The sequence below is a fragment of the Etheostoma spectabile genome, chromosome 14, assembly GCF_008692095.1.
Source record: "Etheostoma spectabile isolate EspeVRDwgs_2016 chromosome 14, UIUC_Espe_1.0, whole genome shotgun sequence".
Classification (NCBI taxonomy): Eukaryota; Metazoa; Chordata; class Actinopteri; order Perciformes; family Percidae; genus Etheostoma; species Etheostoma spectabile.
Genome location: NC_045746.1, coordinates 74,294 through 91,771, shown reverse-complemented (window position 1 = coordinate 91,771; position 17,478 = coordinate 74,294). Strand labels below are relative to the sequence as shown.

At 38.7% G+C, this 17,478-nt stretch overlaps 1 protein-coding gene across 1 annotated transcript in view; it reads right to left on the bottom strand.

Moving 5' to 3' along the window:
- LOC116701449 (CUB and sushi domain-containing protein 3) overlaps nucleotides 1-17,478 on the bottom strand; it is a gene marked incomplete at its 5' end in the record, with an annotated part of 211,419 nt that overhangs the window by 148,506 nt on the left and 45,435 nt on the right. Inside the window, 1 exon segment of the mRNA XM_032535155.1 lies at nucleotides 560-672. Within this exon segment, the coding sequence (XP_032391046.1) occupies nucleotides 560-672 (113 nt within the window).

The following is a 17,478-nucleotide window of genomic DNA, read 5'->3' as shown; positions in this document are numbered from 1 at the left end:
AACATTGGAGAGTATGAAAAACAAGTAAAAAATAAACCCTTTCTGTTCCAGCATGTCTGTGCTGTTGCTTCACACACATTCAGTTCTCATCACTGTAGAGAAACGTGGACGTTGCCAAATTAATTTCCTTAATGTTTTCCACTAGTTAGGGTTCGTGTCAAAGAAATCTAACTGTATGCCCATGAGCAGTTACTCAAGAGAGAAAAAATAGAAAACTAGACGGAGGGAAGATGCCGAAAGATGGAGACAGTTAGAGAAACTGTAGTAGAAAAGAGACGGGATATTGGAGTCAACAAGCGTAATTAAAGGGAGTTAGAGGCAAGTTGATGGGGGGAAAATGACGGTTGAAAAGGGAAAAAAGCAGCAGAGATAAACAGAAAAACCAAAAGGCAAAAAAAAAAAAAAAAATGGCAAAGTATCTTAAACAGAACTTTGAAAAGAGCTGTCATTATCACACACAAATACATCTGGGGATACTGTCATAAATGAGCACTATTTATGCATATGTGTGCAAGCGTGCATATCTAGATGCTTGTCTCGCTGCATGTAGTAATCTTACCTTGATAATGTGCGCTGAAACCACGGTAACGGTGGTTGCTATCAGTCATAAAATGCAGTCGGAGCCAGTTTTTGTTGCTAACAATGGGAGAGGGGACATTACTGCCCGACAACCTGAAAGAAAGATAGAAATACAAATTTACACACACACACATGCACGTTTGCACACACTTACAGTACAAAAACCTAGCCCTTACCCTTTTTCACAATGCCCTGGAGGTGACATGTGGGTGAGAAATACATGTACTGGGGACAAACACTTTTGCGAAATCCTGACTTTGTTTTGTAGGATATTGAGTTTTATTTGCTAGATCTTGACTTTGTTTTGCGAGATGTCGAGTTTTCTTTGCAATATCTCGTAATTCCAACAAACACTAAAGCTAACATAGCTAGCCTGCTTGCTAGTATCTAGCATGACATGATTACATCTCCTTGGTTGTCTAAATACATCCAACGCTTATTTTGATAAGCATTACTAATTAATTCATGCCAAAGTGAAATGTTACAGTGTTGACTGTTGATGGCAATGGCTGCAGGCTATACTTAGTAGCTAACTATTTAGCTGGTAGCATGATATAAATACATGTCCTTGGTTGTCTAAATACATTTATCTTTTATTTTGATACACATGTAAATGATCAGGAACAATGAAAACACAATGTTTACCGTTATATTTTATACAATGAAACGGTGAGTTCATGAGTTCACCACATAGACTACATTAGCTATACTTGTAAGAGACAAGAGAAAGAAGCTCATGAACAAGCATGTTGCTACGACAACACAAACTAGCACTATTGACATCAACAGTCAACGACAATGTTCATTATAACACTTCACTTTGGCATGTATTAATTGTATTAATAATTTAGCTAGCGCGCTACAAGCTGACAAGGGTAGCCTTTTTGTTTGTTGGATTTGAGAGATCTTGCATATACAACTTGATATCTCGCAAATGAAACTCAATATCTAGCAAAAATTCAAGATCTCATAAATATCTCGCAAAAGTGTTTGTCCCCAGTACGTTTTTTGTTAATTTTTTTTTTTCCCTCCATGTCACCTCCAGGGCTTTGTATTTTTTTCAAGCAATCCTACAATAAAAGTAGAGAACATGCACACGCACATATATATGAGTATGTACAAAAAAATACTTTGAGGGAGCACGGAAAACACATACAATTGTGTAGCCATCTTGTAAAATAAAGTTTAATTCTGTAAAACAAGTCAAGTAGTCAACAGACACAAAAAATCAGCCTCAGTTTCTTTGTGTGTGTACCTGCTGTCTAGATTTAAGCAAGCACAAACCCTAATGTGTCTTTATTGACACAGACATACAGTGTCAGGATTTCACTGCCCAATACAACCAGTCTGTTTCTGCAACTCCACTGAGAGTAACTGGGGATGATATGCTGCATGCTAAAGGGTGCCTCAACTGCTCTCAGTGAAGTAGGAAATTGGTATTTCTTATTCATTGTTCTTGCAAAGATTGACAGATCTTGCCAGCTAGTTAGAGTTGAGGATTTGACCAGCAACTTTGATCCCAAGCTCAGTTGTCATGGTATTTCGTGTAGGAAGTTTTTGTATTGGACGACATTATAGTGATTCTTATTTATTTTAAATATGTTCCATCACTCTAAACCTATATTGTACCTTATAGCCTGGTATATGCAAATATACCACAGTTTCAAACTACAGGACTGTCAGACTGCAATCTTATGCAAGCTTATGAACTGAGGCTTTGATGGTGCACAGCACTAGTAGTAGATAGGACCCAATTTGCAATTATTTTATCAAGTAGGGAGGATAAGATCCCTTAATTGGCTGAGGAGATGAACAAGGCACTTGTGGTTGGCAAAGTGAGAGGGTTAGGTGATTGTTGGCAGCCTTAGAAGAGGTGACTGCTATCCAGTTAGAGAATAAAACATCCTTGCTCCTGTACAACTTCAAATATATGCAGCTGAAATACAATCTCTGTTGGCAATAATCCCCCTTTATACATCAGTCATTTGATGTATGGTACTTTCATCTTGTAGCATCAGCCAACAGGTGCATTTTCTACTCCCATTACATTTTCATAATTTTTTTTTGCAATATCACTGCTGTTACATTTGAGACACAGGTATGAGAATAAAGTGGACTGCCCTCTCATGTTTACTTGTCTCCTTCTATAAACCCCTGGTGTTAACCTTTGCAGTCCATTAACATCAGCGCGCACACACACAAATGCATGCTCACACACATGGATAGTGAACACACTACTATCCAACACCTGTACCCTCTAATAACAGCAATATAAAGTGGAGTGCAAGAATGCTGAGCAGGTGTTTTAGAAGGTGTGTGTATGTGTGTGTGCATGTCTGAGTGAGTGAGTGAGTGAGTGAATGATACAGAAGGAGGGTCACCTTGTGCCCTAGATCAGTTGGATTCTCTGATGTCTGCTATTAGTCACGCACACATATGTATACACATCCACACACACACTCTCACAAAGTTGTTTAACGGGCCTAGATGGACACAAACTGCCTGAATAAGATTCAACGGTGCCAACACAAGAAAAAATAACACAATTGTGAAACTGTGAATGTAGGTGACCAACCTAAATAGAGTAGGAACCTATATTATATAATTGATTTCCAGTACCACTGTAATAAAATCATACATGTTTACTTTTGCTAGGATTAGGCCATTACAATTACTCAATAAATTAATGTAGTCAGCAGCATGAATAGCTAAGACAAAACCATATACTTTACATAAAGAGAGACAGCAGATGTTTTCCACATCTGTTTTTGTTGTTTTTCTGTTTTGTTGCTGTTGTTTTGATTCTGAATGTCTTGGTCGATTCTCTGGGTACATCTGGTCAGCCAGACTAACACCTTATAGATCATATTCAGAAAGACTACTGAAATTGTATTAAAATTGAATGGCAAATCAATACTGAATTAGTCTAAGTAGTAAAGTAAATGAGATGGAAAAGGTTCAGATAATAAACCTGTCGGACAATGATCACCGACATCGGAGTAGATTTATTGACATACATGTAGGAAATTAAAGAAAAACAATAGAAACAAATGAATATATCCAGAACATTATCATGTATTATTGCTTGCATGGACAATATAGCAATAAGAGATATTTTTTTTATTACTACTGAATTAACTGACTAAGGGTTACTAGTGGCAAAAAACAAGATTCTGACACATGACCCCCAAGGATAGATTCACATTTAAAGTAAAGTATGCAGTGTTGGACAAGAGACGAAATAAAGCTAATATTAATTTATTTTTAAATATCAATTGCTGTACTTTACTGTACTTTAGTGATAAATTATTAACTACTTATGCGTGTAACTGTAAAAGCTAGCTTATGATGCATACTGATAATTTTAATAAGAGGCATAGAAACAAGAATAGTATAGACTATCAAGGGATCCACAAGTACCCAAAATAGATTAACCTTTTCCAGAGAAATAACTCTGAACACTAACCTCGGCTCCGACCAAATACTCTACCAGAGGCAGGTTATGTCAATCGCTTGGATAACAATAAGCACAGTGTACCAGTCCTTCAGAGAATGTGCATGGTGTCCAAAGCAAACAGGTGTCACTTTAGACAAAACATCTTCTGTTACCTTTTTTCTCCTCTACAAAGCCTGACATAGCCCCTTGCTTTCTTTCCTCTCTCCTATCCCCTTTCATTATCCCCCTCCCTTCCTCAGCTCCTCTCTGTGTCTCTTCATATGTGCACTCTCTCTAGTACGTACTGTACATTTATTCATGTTTACAGCTCTCAATTCACTTCCTGCTATGACATCATTATCCAGAGTGCATCATTAAGGGAAGAGTGTGTGCATATTCAATCTGTTCCAATATTAAAACACAAATTAAATCATAAATCTATACCGAGAGCCTGTGTGTGTGACGTTAAAATATTAAACTGCATGCTCAAGAAGCACTTAACAACTCCAAGCTGCATGAAAAAGGTAAACATCTCTCTTCTCCAGCAGTGGCTGGAAGGTTAGAGAAACAAGCTGGCAACTTAAAAAATTACCAATCATGATCCCCACAGTAGTTAAAAACACCCCACACATAAATGTACGAATAGGATGATGATACGGGAAACAAAAAACTGTGTGCTTGGTAACTACTTAGATGGATAATTAAAGCTTAAATGACACTTTCAGCAAGAAACCTAATACTTCAAAAAAACATCAGCTTCTGAGGCGCTGAGAAGTTACAGTGGTTGATTTTCCCAGAGTGGACAATTTGTAATGCATTATTAAATCATTCATCTACGCTGATGGCTTCTGTCTGTGACTGGTAAGTGTTCTCCCAAGATATCTGCTATAAAAGCACTTCAGAGCTGCCCAGAGGTATTATACATCATCTCTGAATGGGCTCCAATTATTTTTTTTAATACCTTGGTCTGAGAAGGTGTCCTACTCTGTGACAGTGACAGGTGAAAAATACATTTGGTAAAACTAGGCTTACTACTAAGGGCTAATAATGCTTTAAAATGTCTGAAAGTGGAAATACGGTAAAACACAAAGTTTTCTGAATATGTCATGAATCAGCAAAGCTTGTGAAATAGTTTGTTTGCATGAAATCACAGACACATTACTCAAGAAACATAATTTTAAGTTTAAACAAGAGCTCTTAATTGTCACCTGTGTTTACTTAACTGTTGGACTTGACTATACAGACAGAATTACATTTAACAAAACAAAATGACGGTTATCAGTGTTGAAAAAAAAAGAAATAAATTACACATTACAAGGCTTACTTATTTACTTTCTGTTGAGAGTAATTTGTTAAACTACTTTTTACAATACTTTGGTTCTGGTGCTTAAGTGTTTCAACCTGCTCATCGTGGGGAACGAGAGGAAATGACTTGCTCTGGTGATATGTACCTCTCGCACACCAATTTTGTATAAAGCACGGTAGATCCCAATGCATAGGAACAACAGCTGTTCCCAAAAATGTGCAGGAAAGACACATTACAAATATTGTTCTCTGGAAATCATATTACCAGGCAAAAATAGTGAAAATATATGAAAGTCTCCTGTGTTCAACTAATGAAATAGAAAAAATAGGTACTGCCATGGAGAGTGTGTGTGTGTGTGTGTGTGTGTGTGTGTGTGTGTGTGTGTGTGTGTGTGTGTGTGTTGTGTGTGTGGTGTCGTGCATGGAGAGTTGCCAGAGGGAGCAAGAGAACATAATTGATTAAATACACTAGACAAAAGAGCATCTCTTCCCTTCTCCATCTTTCTGTCTACCATCCTCCCATCCACCTCGTGCCTCTCTTCCCCACGGAAATACAAACCAGCTTTCTATTGGCAGTATGGGAATGAGAGAGAGGGAGATAGAGGAAATAAAGAAGCATGGGGTGGCAAAGATCGATGGAGGTATGGTGAGACATGGAGAGATCAAGAGAAGCAAGGACGGGGGGGGGGGGGGGGGGGGGGGGGTGGGAGGCTGACAGAGACATAACACATTGGTACATTGGTTCGTTTGTTAACTTGTTAATTATTAATTTTAGCATTTAAGCAGACTGTAATCACAAAACACAAGTGCAGTATTACTAGAGAGTGGCTTTTAGTGTGGATAATTTACGACTCAAACATCAACAGCATTTAGAATAAAAAGGTCATTTTTTGCAACGTTGAACACATGACTGGAACATTATTTCATAATCAAAAAAGGACTGTACACCTTCTCAGGGCTTTGTTTTTGAAATTGTAGCAGTTCACTAGGTTACTGTGATTGTACATGTTGGATTTCCAACACTGGGTTTAGTTCATACATAATTAGGTCAGGTTTTGACAGTATGTTAAATCTCAGCTCAAAGACAATGGTTCAGTCTACTGTCTTGTCACATACAGTATGTTGTTATATACTGTACAGTGATGATACACAGAGTGCAATCTGCAGATTGTGATAGCACCTCTCACACATTTAACAACCTCAAATTACAAATAGTTTGTTACCTTAATTAAGTAGTTGGGTGTGTATAGTTTACTGGAGTAATTATTTTACAGCCCTTTTTACTTCTACTCCTTACATTTTAAAAATAGCCCCGTTAATCCTATTTCAGTTTGACTTGTTTTCTCTTCAGCATTTCATCATTTAAAAAAACTATCCAGATAAATTGCACCATCCAAATATAGTACATTTGATTGTGGCTGGATTATTATAAACATATACCATTCCGACACCCTATTTGTTTGTAGACAATCCACTGCACCAGAACATTCCAGACGTATATGACCTAGTACGAAGATGTCCGTGGCAGAGACTCAAGAGAACTCAAGCAAAATGTACCGGCCAAGCACCAGCGTGGTGGTTGGTAGCCAGGAAGTTTAGCCAGTTTTTTTAATGTTTGGATGAAAAATTCCATTTCGAATGCGCTGCAAGCCCAAGTACCAGAAGCTAATTGTTTCCAAAACTTGCCGTCAAATTTGAAAAAGCATATTGATGTTTTTTTCCCCCTTACATTACTTTTATACTTTAAGTAGTTTTGAAACCAGTACTTTTAGTTGATACTTCAACTTCTACAGACGTCTTTTATACCCTACTAGTAGCTATACTTCTACCTGAGTATTGAATGTAAATACTTTTGACACCTCTGCCTTTTTGAAAACAGAGCATTCTAGTTGAGACAAGCTACCTGATGTTTTCTGTTTTGTAAGGAGATCCCTCAACTTGGGTTGTTAATAGCATTATGCAGTTGCTGTGAGTCCTGCTACATAATGTATTTAAATGAATAGTGTGAGTCAAGGGAGGACATTTTGATTTTGCATGTTTTTAATTGTTTGCAATGCCTTCATTTATTTTAAGTCTTTTGTATTGGTTTTATTGTTACTGTTGCATGCTTTCATTTTGAAGTGTTTGTTATGTATCCTAACCTTGCCCCACCCCAAGTTTTATTTTTTTTATTTAACCTTTACTCATCCAGGTAAGTCAACCTATCCCACTTACACAGATACACATTCGTTCCTGGAAAGTGCCCAGTACAACCACAGTCTGATTTGCTGGCCACTGAGCAGCTCCATTGGGGTTAAGGGCATAACTCAAGGGAACCTCAGTGGTGGTAATGAGGGAGGGACAAGCACTGCTCTTTCACATCCCCCACCCAGATTTTATCCTGTCGGTCTGGGGATCAGCACTGATGAGATTCACCTGAAGAGGACAATTCAAAAGGAGCATGTGGCTAAACAGGGAGCAGGAAGACTACAGCCCTGCAGAACAGAGAGGCAGCTGAGCTAGCAAGGAGAGAAAAGAAGGACATGCAGAAAGACGAGGCAGCAGTGACAGAAAACACGGACATGGAGAGCAAACGGTAGCAGTAGTCTGAAGCTGGGAAACGCCAAGAGTGCGAACGCACAAGGCAGTAGCAGAGACGGCGGAGACGGCAACACTGCCACAACCACGTTCCCAGCCACGATCACACCGCTAGTGGTAGAAAGTGGGAGAGGGTGGACCCTCTCCCACTTTCCGCGCAAACCCGGAGAAGAGGAGAGCGAGGCTTACAACAGAGGAAGCTAACAGACTCACAAATTTTTGTCCTAGCGTTGACATTCTCCCACTGGTTGTTGCACCGTTTGTTTTTATTGTCACAGAGTTGCATTTGTATGTCTGCAATTGGATATTATAATTACAGTGTTTTTTCAGATTGTTTTATTTATCCTGTTTTTAAGAATAAACATTGTTATTCCTTTTTATCAGTTTGAGTTTGTCTTAATTTAAACACCACTGTTTTAACAGTTACAATAGTACCTTTCATCTTAAGATTTATGGAACCTACTTTTTGTTGTAAAATACATTCATAGTCATCAAGGTCTAATGTATCTGTGCAATCCAGCTCTTATGTGAGCCAGTGCGTTTTTCACTGTGGATGTTCTGCTAGGGGACTTTAATCTCATAAGTGACATATTGCACAGACGAGACAGATTTACATGTGGCAATGGCAACTTGATATCTGACCACAGAGATAGAGTTAAGAGTCTCTACCTGCTGTGTAATGAATGGCTGTCCACAAACGCAGAATCCTTACAGCTGTGGTCATATGCATTACAGAGCTACGCTGGCCAACCTAACCTGTGTGTGTGGATGTGTGTGTTTTAATAAGACAGTAGGGGAATGCTACTTAATCAGGCAATCTGTCCTAATAGCCTCTCCTAATTATAGAGAAAATGGACACACACACAAGTGTTGGGCAGAATGTAGTCTGGGTGCAGCCATCATCAATCAGTATATGGAGTGTCCTCTCCACGTTTGTGTCTGTGTGCACGCAATTGTTTAGATACACTGTGTGTATCTGAGCGTGTTGTTTATATGTGTGTATGTGTTCGTGCTTGCGTGAGCAAGCCTGCTGTGTCACTCTCCATCAATCTCAAGTGGGCAGAGAGTAATCAGTGTTCACAACAGGATCCTGCTATGTCTCTCCCACCCCTCCCTTTATCTCATCTAAATTTCTCTCCTCCTCCTTGCTCGCCTCCTCATAGAGCAGCAAGGTGTTTTTAGACTGGCTTGTTCACACGGACAGCTGAAGGCTGGAAAAAACCCCAGTAGGTGGCTGTGGAACATATTAGGAAAGAAATCACTCTCACATTGATCATTTATGAATTGAGCAAGTGTTGTCGACATTAACCTTTGAAACTATTCAAATGACAAAACCACTTGTTTCATACACTACTGTGACACACTTGCGTACTTTGGGTGAGGTCTCTTAGCTCCAATTTCTTTGTGCAACAACATGCAGTGATAGATATATATAGTTTGCATCCAATGTTGTGGAAACAACTTGGGAAAGGCCCTTTGGTCTATGTTGGGTTTTCTGAGTTTGGTGTTGAAGAACATGACTGACCTGCCCCCTGACCGTAACTCCATCAAACAACTTTTGGATGAAGTGGAACGCCCTTGGCAAGCCAGGCCTCATCACCCAACATCAGTTTCAAACCGTACCAATACCGTAGTGTCTCTATGCGAGCAAATCCCAGCAGCCAGGTTCCAAAATATTGTGGAAAGCAGTATGTTGTTGCAGCAAATTAATGCTAATGGTTTTGGAATGAGAATAGTAACGTTCACATAAGGGTCTAATTTCCCGGTGTCCGTATATATGCTGTAAAATTAACAGTGAGTTTAGTGATTAATCTGTGACAGAACTACTTCACTGCTAAATAAATAAAACCTAAACTAAACAACATAGTTTACAAGCAGAAGCAGCTGAGTTGTGTTTATTATAGAGGATAGTACCCTGTGTAAAACATTTAATACCATATGTTGAGTAATTTATGCTTGTGATTGCAGAGCAAGCAGACTGAGATTACAAGTCTAGCTAGCTTCTTCTGCTTCTTGATGCGGTGGAAAACACCAACCTTGAGTACTGTATTACATCTAAGAAAGAAATTCAGACTTTGGCTTGTTACAGAACACCACAGAATGACAAACCGGACTCAATATCAACATTGTTACAAATACAAACATGTTTTATTGGTACTAATTATCATCAGGGAATAGTGTTTTTCTCCCTTGGCTCAACATGTAAGAAAATGCAGCCCTCCTTTTAATAATGTTTGTGTTCCTTTGACAAAAAAAGGAAGAACTGGGTGATAAAGCCAGTGAAGAATAGAATTCCAAACTATGACTTATTTATATAATTTTGGCCTTTCTCTTCTACCCACAATGTTTCCCTCCTCTCTTCAATTCCCCATACTGTCTCTCTCTCCAGGGTTTACTCTCCATCACTCTCTCTGTTCGCTCCTTTCTTTTGGCTCAGTCACTTCCCAGAAGCCATGGCAATTCTGGGCTGCTTCCTGCCTCTACTCAAACCCTCTTTCCTGTGTGTGTGTGTGTGTGTGTGTGTGTGTGTGTGTGTGTGTGTGTGTGTGTGTGTGTGTGTGTGTGTGTGTGTGTGTGTGTGTGTGTGTGTGTGTGTGTGTGAGTGTGTAGCCTGCAGGACAGCACAGTAATCAGAGCAGAGACATAGTATGGGAGAGAAAGTGTGAGAGGGACACGGAGAGGGAGCTGGTGTTATTATTATTACATTACATTATAATTTCAGCACCCTAGCCACCACTACCAGTAGCTGACTATTCACTACACTACACTTTCCGAGCATATGCACATATAAGTATGTACACAAAACACACGCAACCAAACAAAGACATACATTTGTGGATACACACCCACACATACACACAGGCTGGGTTTAGTACAGGGAATGACAATGACAACATATTTATGATAGTAGAATTAATTTACAGTGGCCAACTAAATATCATGCTCCAGTGGTGCTCAAACACTGGCCTGGTCCGTCGTGTTTGGCTTAGCACCACCTTAGACAGGTTAGATTGCTGTGCCCAGCTACAGTGACCTGGAAAACACTGCTCCTGTAGTGGTGACATGTGCTCACTGTAATTAATGTCATCTAAATGAAAACAATATTTTTTGTCCTTGGGGCCAACAGTCATGCTTAATGATAAAAAAAAAAAGTTGTGATTTTATAAATATGCCTTTCTACTAAGATACTGGAGACAAACAAAAAAGCAAACTTTGCAGACTTCATTCAGTGCATATTTTAGTCTTAGAGACCTTCACCAAACAATTTAAAGTAAGGATGTAGTCAAAAGAAGAAATGTGTTTTGGAATATCTGAGAGCCATTGGCAAAAAGTTTGGATCACAGTTTAAAAAACACAAAAATACGAAGATCAAATGCATATAAGATAATCGATTAGCTCTGTCAAGGTGCTCAATATAAAAAACGTGCAAAAGTTGAAGATGCCTCAAAGCACTTGAGTGGAAGTGACCTATTTTTGTTTTTTTATCCTGAGAGAATGTGTATAACGTGACTTTGTTTGCCTAAACACAATAATCTAATTATCATACACTAATCTAATTAAAAACCTTACTTTGCTTCTAAGAGTAATTTGATTAAGCTGTTTACATGCATAGCAGAGGAGAATTTATCTTAATATAGCCATCTTGATGCAATCTTGCATACTGTGTGTTGATTTAATTAATTGTCATGTGCTTTTACCCCTATAGGCAACTAGTAAATTCAGAAACCACCTTCATAAAATGCAAATGCCTGTCTCCTTGGCTGCGTGTTTAGCTGCTTTTTTGCAGTTTTTCCAGATTTATGCCAGCTATCAGAAAGTAGCTCTAAAGAAATTGACACTCTCTGGTGGCACAGCTTGAAAGAACTCAGATGGACAGGCTTAGTCAAGGTATGGTGTTCACATCTCATTTCACACATTTTAAACCTACAGTGAACACGCTATATGATCTAAATTTAAGAACGGATGATTACATTGTTTATGCATGGCTTTAATTTAACTACAGTGTTCACACGATCACCTTTAGCTTCATGTACAGAGACTGTCAGATAAAGTTTATTTGTGGTTGTCTGTCCCGTCTGTCCTTCTCTGCCTTTCTCAATCCCTCTCACAGTGTCTGTCTTTTTCTTTCTACAACCTCTTTCCTCACCCATGAGTTCCCCTGATGGCTTTCTCTTCCTGTGTCTCCCCCTCCATTCCTTTTATGCTTCTTTCCACCTCTCTTCTCCTGTCAACTCTCATCTCCACCCCCCTTGTCCCTAATTCTGCACCTCTGTATTCGTCTCCTCCCTACCTCACCTTCTTACCTCTCATCTCCACTTCGTCTCTCCTGGCTCCCCTTGTCACCCCAATTGTCCTTTCTGCTCCTCTGTTCTACCCATTCCTCTCTTGTCTCCTGTCTCTTTGCCTCCTTTGTCTTCTTCTACATGACCTGAAACTGCCTCCCTAAAACACCATGACACCTCTCTCGCTGTCCTCTCATTTTGCCTCCCCTCTCTCCTCTCCTCTATGTTGGCTCCTACAAATAAGAAGGTGGCTTCCCAAAAGATTTTAGTGATTTGATTCAAAGGCTATCGAAGTTGTGGGTTAATATTGGGGGGACTTTGCTTAGACATAGGTAGATAGACTTGTTGAAAGAATTTTGCCTTGTGAAACCAGAAATTGGATTTATAAACTGATGTCCCCAAAGAAACAGTATGGAGGTCACGAGTATAACCTATAAGCCCCAATGTTGTAAATAGTTCCCCGGAAAACAGTCATCATGAACTTGTTTACAAGCTCTCTATGAGAGTCGTTAGGCCTGACTGTGTCTGCTAATGGATTCTCTAGAGTCCTGCCTGACTCTGAAATAAGTGGTTGATGTGATTTGCAGCATAACACCAAGAAAAAAAGAACAAAAAACTTTTTTTCTTGGTGTTATCTACTGTGATGAAGACAGCTACTTATTCTGATGAAACAATGCTGATCTAAGTGCAGTGGATATATAGCCAAATCAACTCAACACAATAAACCTGAATAATAAACCTGTGTTTGTAGTTTTTATATTTTACTTCTTTGTAGTGTCTTTGTAACCTATAAACATGCCATACCAGAATGTGGCTCAGGTTCTCTTAAAGAGTAACGTAACACCAGGCTGGAAAGCAGTATTTTACTGCACTCTCTGGTTGGAAGGTTTAAGTCTGTCTGAGTTAAACCATTAAAGGTCAGATACAGTACTTATTTTCCAGCTGTTCCACCAATGTAAAATCATGATACTTACAAATGCTGACAGATACCACTGACCGTCAGCAGGAAAAAAACTGGTTACTACCTTTTTGGTACGTTTGCAGGCTTACCATTCATAGCTAAATACTGGCCCTTTAAGGAAAACATGCCCTAGGTACAAGCAAGTATAATTGTTGATAAAAACTCATGCTTCATCATCAAGTCTGTGTTCAAAATGAACGACTCATTCATAACTCCGTACTCAGTTAATGGGGAGTTCTATGTAGAGGACTATATAGTCAGAATGGACACATAGTATGGACACAGCCGTAGTTTTAGCCTTGATATATCATATACTAATCTAAAAGTCTTGAGAGTGTGACATATGCACATACAAAACTTGTATTTATTGTATTGTTACATGAGGTTTAATACATCATGAGCAGTGATAAAACTGTTGAAGATGCACTGATGTGTACACCAAATAAGTTCATTGTGGAAGTTGTGCTTACATTCATTCTTTCTCATCAAAAGGTTTTGTGTATTCTAGAAGCCTAACAATATCGTGATAAGAGACTACATTTCGTCTTAGATTTTGAATATCATAATATTGTAAGTGTTGTCTTTTCTTGGTTTTACAGGCTGATACAGTGATGTGTTTTCTGAACTTACAAGTCTGTTGACTTATTTGAATCACTAGACACAATTGGGAATTGGACATTGATTCAGAGGTCTGGAACCAAATTAGCCTGCCTAACAGTTTGTGTGTATTTTATAAGCTTGTGTTTCCCTCTATCTTTAGATACATATTTGAAATAATCTGATATGTGTGTTTGTTGTGTGTGTGTGTGTGTGAGAAACAGAAAAGGTGTGTGTTTGTGTTCAAGGTCACTGCTCCATTTCCTCTTTGGGATTGTGCTGCTATCCCAGCATCCTCTCTGCCAGCAGCATTGATTAGCACTCGACAAGCATAACATCACACACTTGCAAACACAAACCCATACCCACACTCTTAAACTCTCTTTGTCTCTTTCCCACAGCTCAAAAAAATTCTTCTGCTTTGAGTAGAGCTAGAACATGCTTCACTGTTAACATGTCTAATGTCACACACAGACATGTGATGGGTTATGATATTTGTATAGACTAAGAACAGACACAGGCAGAAGAGTAAGAAGCTGAGCAAAGTGAAATAGCAGACCAATTTAAACACTGCAAAGAGATGACTTAATTCTGATTGATGATGTTGGAGAAATTGGGTTTGTATCTCTGGGACTTAGCTGGGTTTGTTCCAATTGTACTTAGCTGTTTCTTTCTATTAAATTAAACAATTTCTGCAGGAAGGCCATGCCTGTAAATCACGTAGAAAATTAACTTTTTTTGGTTGTTATTTTGGTAAAACAAAATAACAAAAACAAACAAAGAGTGTGCCACGCCATGCCTGGAATATGTTTGTGTGTGTGTGTAAACACAGGTGCAACAAAAATGTGCTTTTTAGTAATAGGAGGGTCATCCATGCAGGCCTGAGAAGGACATCCAGTTGACTTAGCTGTTCTCATGTGCATTTCTGAATTAAAGAATTAATCTAGCTGTTTAATGTATGTAAGCATCTGCGTCATACTGTGGCATCTGGGAAGAATGGCTGTCTGCTAAACCTACTCGACTACTGTGACTCCAGGCACTTGGCGACATGGCTTCTAGCTCAAACCAGACAAAATTACATTTCAGTGGCTCTAAAAAAACAAATCCTCGACAAGCAGAAGATTGGTGAATGATGTGATGTTGAGTAGCCAGGTCGACCATTACCATGGAGTTAGTGATGGATTGTCAAGTAGGTACAGCTAAGAGCACTTAACAGTGTGGTATATTCTGGATTCATGTAGAGAAAGATTTGCAAGATGGGTGGAGAAAGACAGAGAGATAGTCAGACAGAAAGAAAGGCAGAGAGACAGGTGAGAGAAAAAGAGTAAGTGAAAGACAGAGAGGGAAGGCAATCATTCTATTTAAGATGCTCTACTTGGTTTCAAGGGCAACTGATTTTGAAACAACAAAATATAAAACTTGTGTGTGCATGTGTATTAGTGTGTGTAGTGTTAGGCTAGGATTACAGGCACTTAGCTCGCAGCAATATACTACTCTCATAGGCGCAAGCACACCTCTCCGCATATTGATTCGACAAAAGTGTCTGTGTGAGATGCAGTCTCTGTGAGCGTGCATGTTTGTGAATGTGCGTCTTTAAGGAGTAACAGTCTGTGTGTGTTGGTTTGTGTGTGTGAAAATGGATGTAGGCTATGTCTGTGTGCGTGTTGATGTGTGTGAGAATGCTGTTGTCAGCCCTCAGCAACTGATAAACACATAACAAATTGGTCCACACACACATATTAGCAAATCAACCATTAGCTTTCATTTGCTAATTGCCATTGGAAATTAGCATTTTAGCTATTAGCTTCTGTCACAAATTGCCAATGGAAATTAGTATATTAGCACTAAATGTTGTAAGGGAATTGCTAAGGGTATAGGCAGCATGGCTTAGTTTTCAGAAAGACTATTCTGCAACAAAAAGGGCCATTTGATTCAATCCTGCTGCAGCCAGTTAACCAGCCATTTAAGGTGAACAAGACCAAATGTGTTGTTAGAACTCTGTCTGGTAAAAACATACATAAGGCCATCTTTCGTTCATTTTCAGCCAGTTTAGATTTAAGTAAATACTTGATATTACTAACAATGTCAATTGATTCTTAGATACTCAAATATTCTGTGTTTGAAGCCTTCTAATAAAACCAACACCCTGTGATTTAAGATAAATGGGGTATTTATTGTGCCCACAATAAATAAATATCTCATTTGCACACTTTAACATAGACTATAGTGATATTTGTAAAATTGTTATGAGTCTTAGGACTTGTCAGGGATATGCATAACCAAGTCATCCTCCAATGCATCCCTACGTTGGCAGGTAATCTTCTGAATTCATATCTATTGTCCATTTCTTTCTATTTTGGAATTTGGAACTATGTATCATTAAAAAACACATGAATTCACTACACCCGATAAAATCCAATTAAAGAAAAAGAGCAAAGTAGCTTATAAAGTGTGCATACATTAATTGTTTTATAATACAACCAATTATCAATTACAATAATGATGATCCTCAAGATTAAAAGGGACAGAAGACAGAGACAGAAATAAACATATGCAGTATATCAATGCATACTGTAGAAATCAGGGAAACATTTCACACAAATTTCAATTTGTCAATCAATTCTACTGGTATGGTTTTCCAGTCAGTCTGGAGCAAGTGTGAGGGAAAATAAGCCAATGAAAGGGATGGCATCTGATACAACACAGAAAAAAAACAAATAACATGACAACATAAAATGCAAATATTTTTGAGACTAGGAATGCATCCCGGGGCCAAAAAACATAGAGCGGAAATACGGGAGGGAGGGAGACAAAACAACACATGCAGAAACAGACACATACAGTGGGGCTCGAAAGTTTGGGCACCCCAGGTAAAGATTTGTAATAATGTGCATAGAAAAGTCAAGAAATTATGGGAAAATCTCCAAAAGGCATCAAATGACAGATTAGACATTCGTATAATATGTCACAAAAAGTGAGATTTAATTTCCATGATTTACACTTTCAAAATAACACAAAACAAAAAATGGCATCTGCAAAAGTTTGGGCACCCTGCAGAGTTAACACCTTGTACTGCTCCCTTTGGCAAGTATCACAGCTTGGAAACGCTTCTTGTAGCCAGCCAAGAGTCTTTCAGTTCTTGTTGGAGGTATCTTCGCCCATTCATCCTTACAAAAGTCTTCCAGTTCTTTGAGATTTCTGGGCTGTCTGTCACACACTGCTCTTTTAAGGTCTATCCACAGATTTTAAATTATGTTGAGGTCAGGAGATTGTGAAGGCCATGGCAACACATGCAGTTTACGCCTCTTGATGTAATCCACCTTGGATTTTGAGGTGTGTTTAGGATCATTATCCATTTGTAGAAGCCATCCTCTCTTTAACTTCAGCTTTTTCAAAGATGGCATCAAGTTAGCTTCCAAAATTTGCTGAAATTTTATTGATCCATTTTTCCTTCTACTCGTGTTGTTCCCTGTGCCACTAGCTGCAATACAACTCCAAAGCATGATCTATCCACCCCCATGCTTAACCGCTGGACAGATGTTCTTTTAATTAAATTCTGTGCCCTTTCTTCTTCAAATGTACCTTTGCTCATTCCGGCCAAAAAGTTCTATTTCAACCTCATCGGTCCACAGAACTTGTTTCCACAATGCTTCAGACTTGCCTTTATATTCATTTGCAAACTTCAAACGCATATTTTTTGTGGTGAGGACATAGAAGAGGTTTTCTTCTGATGACTTTTC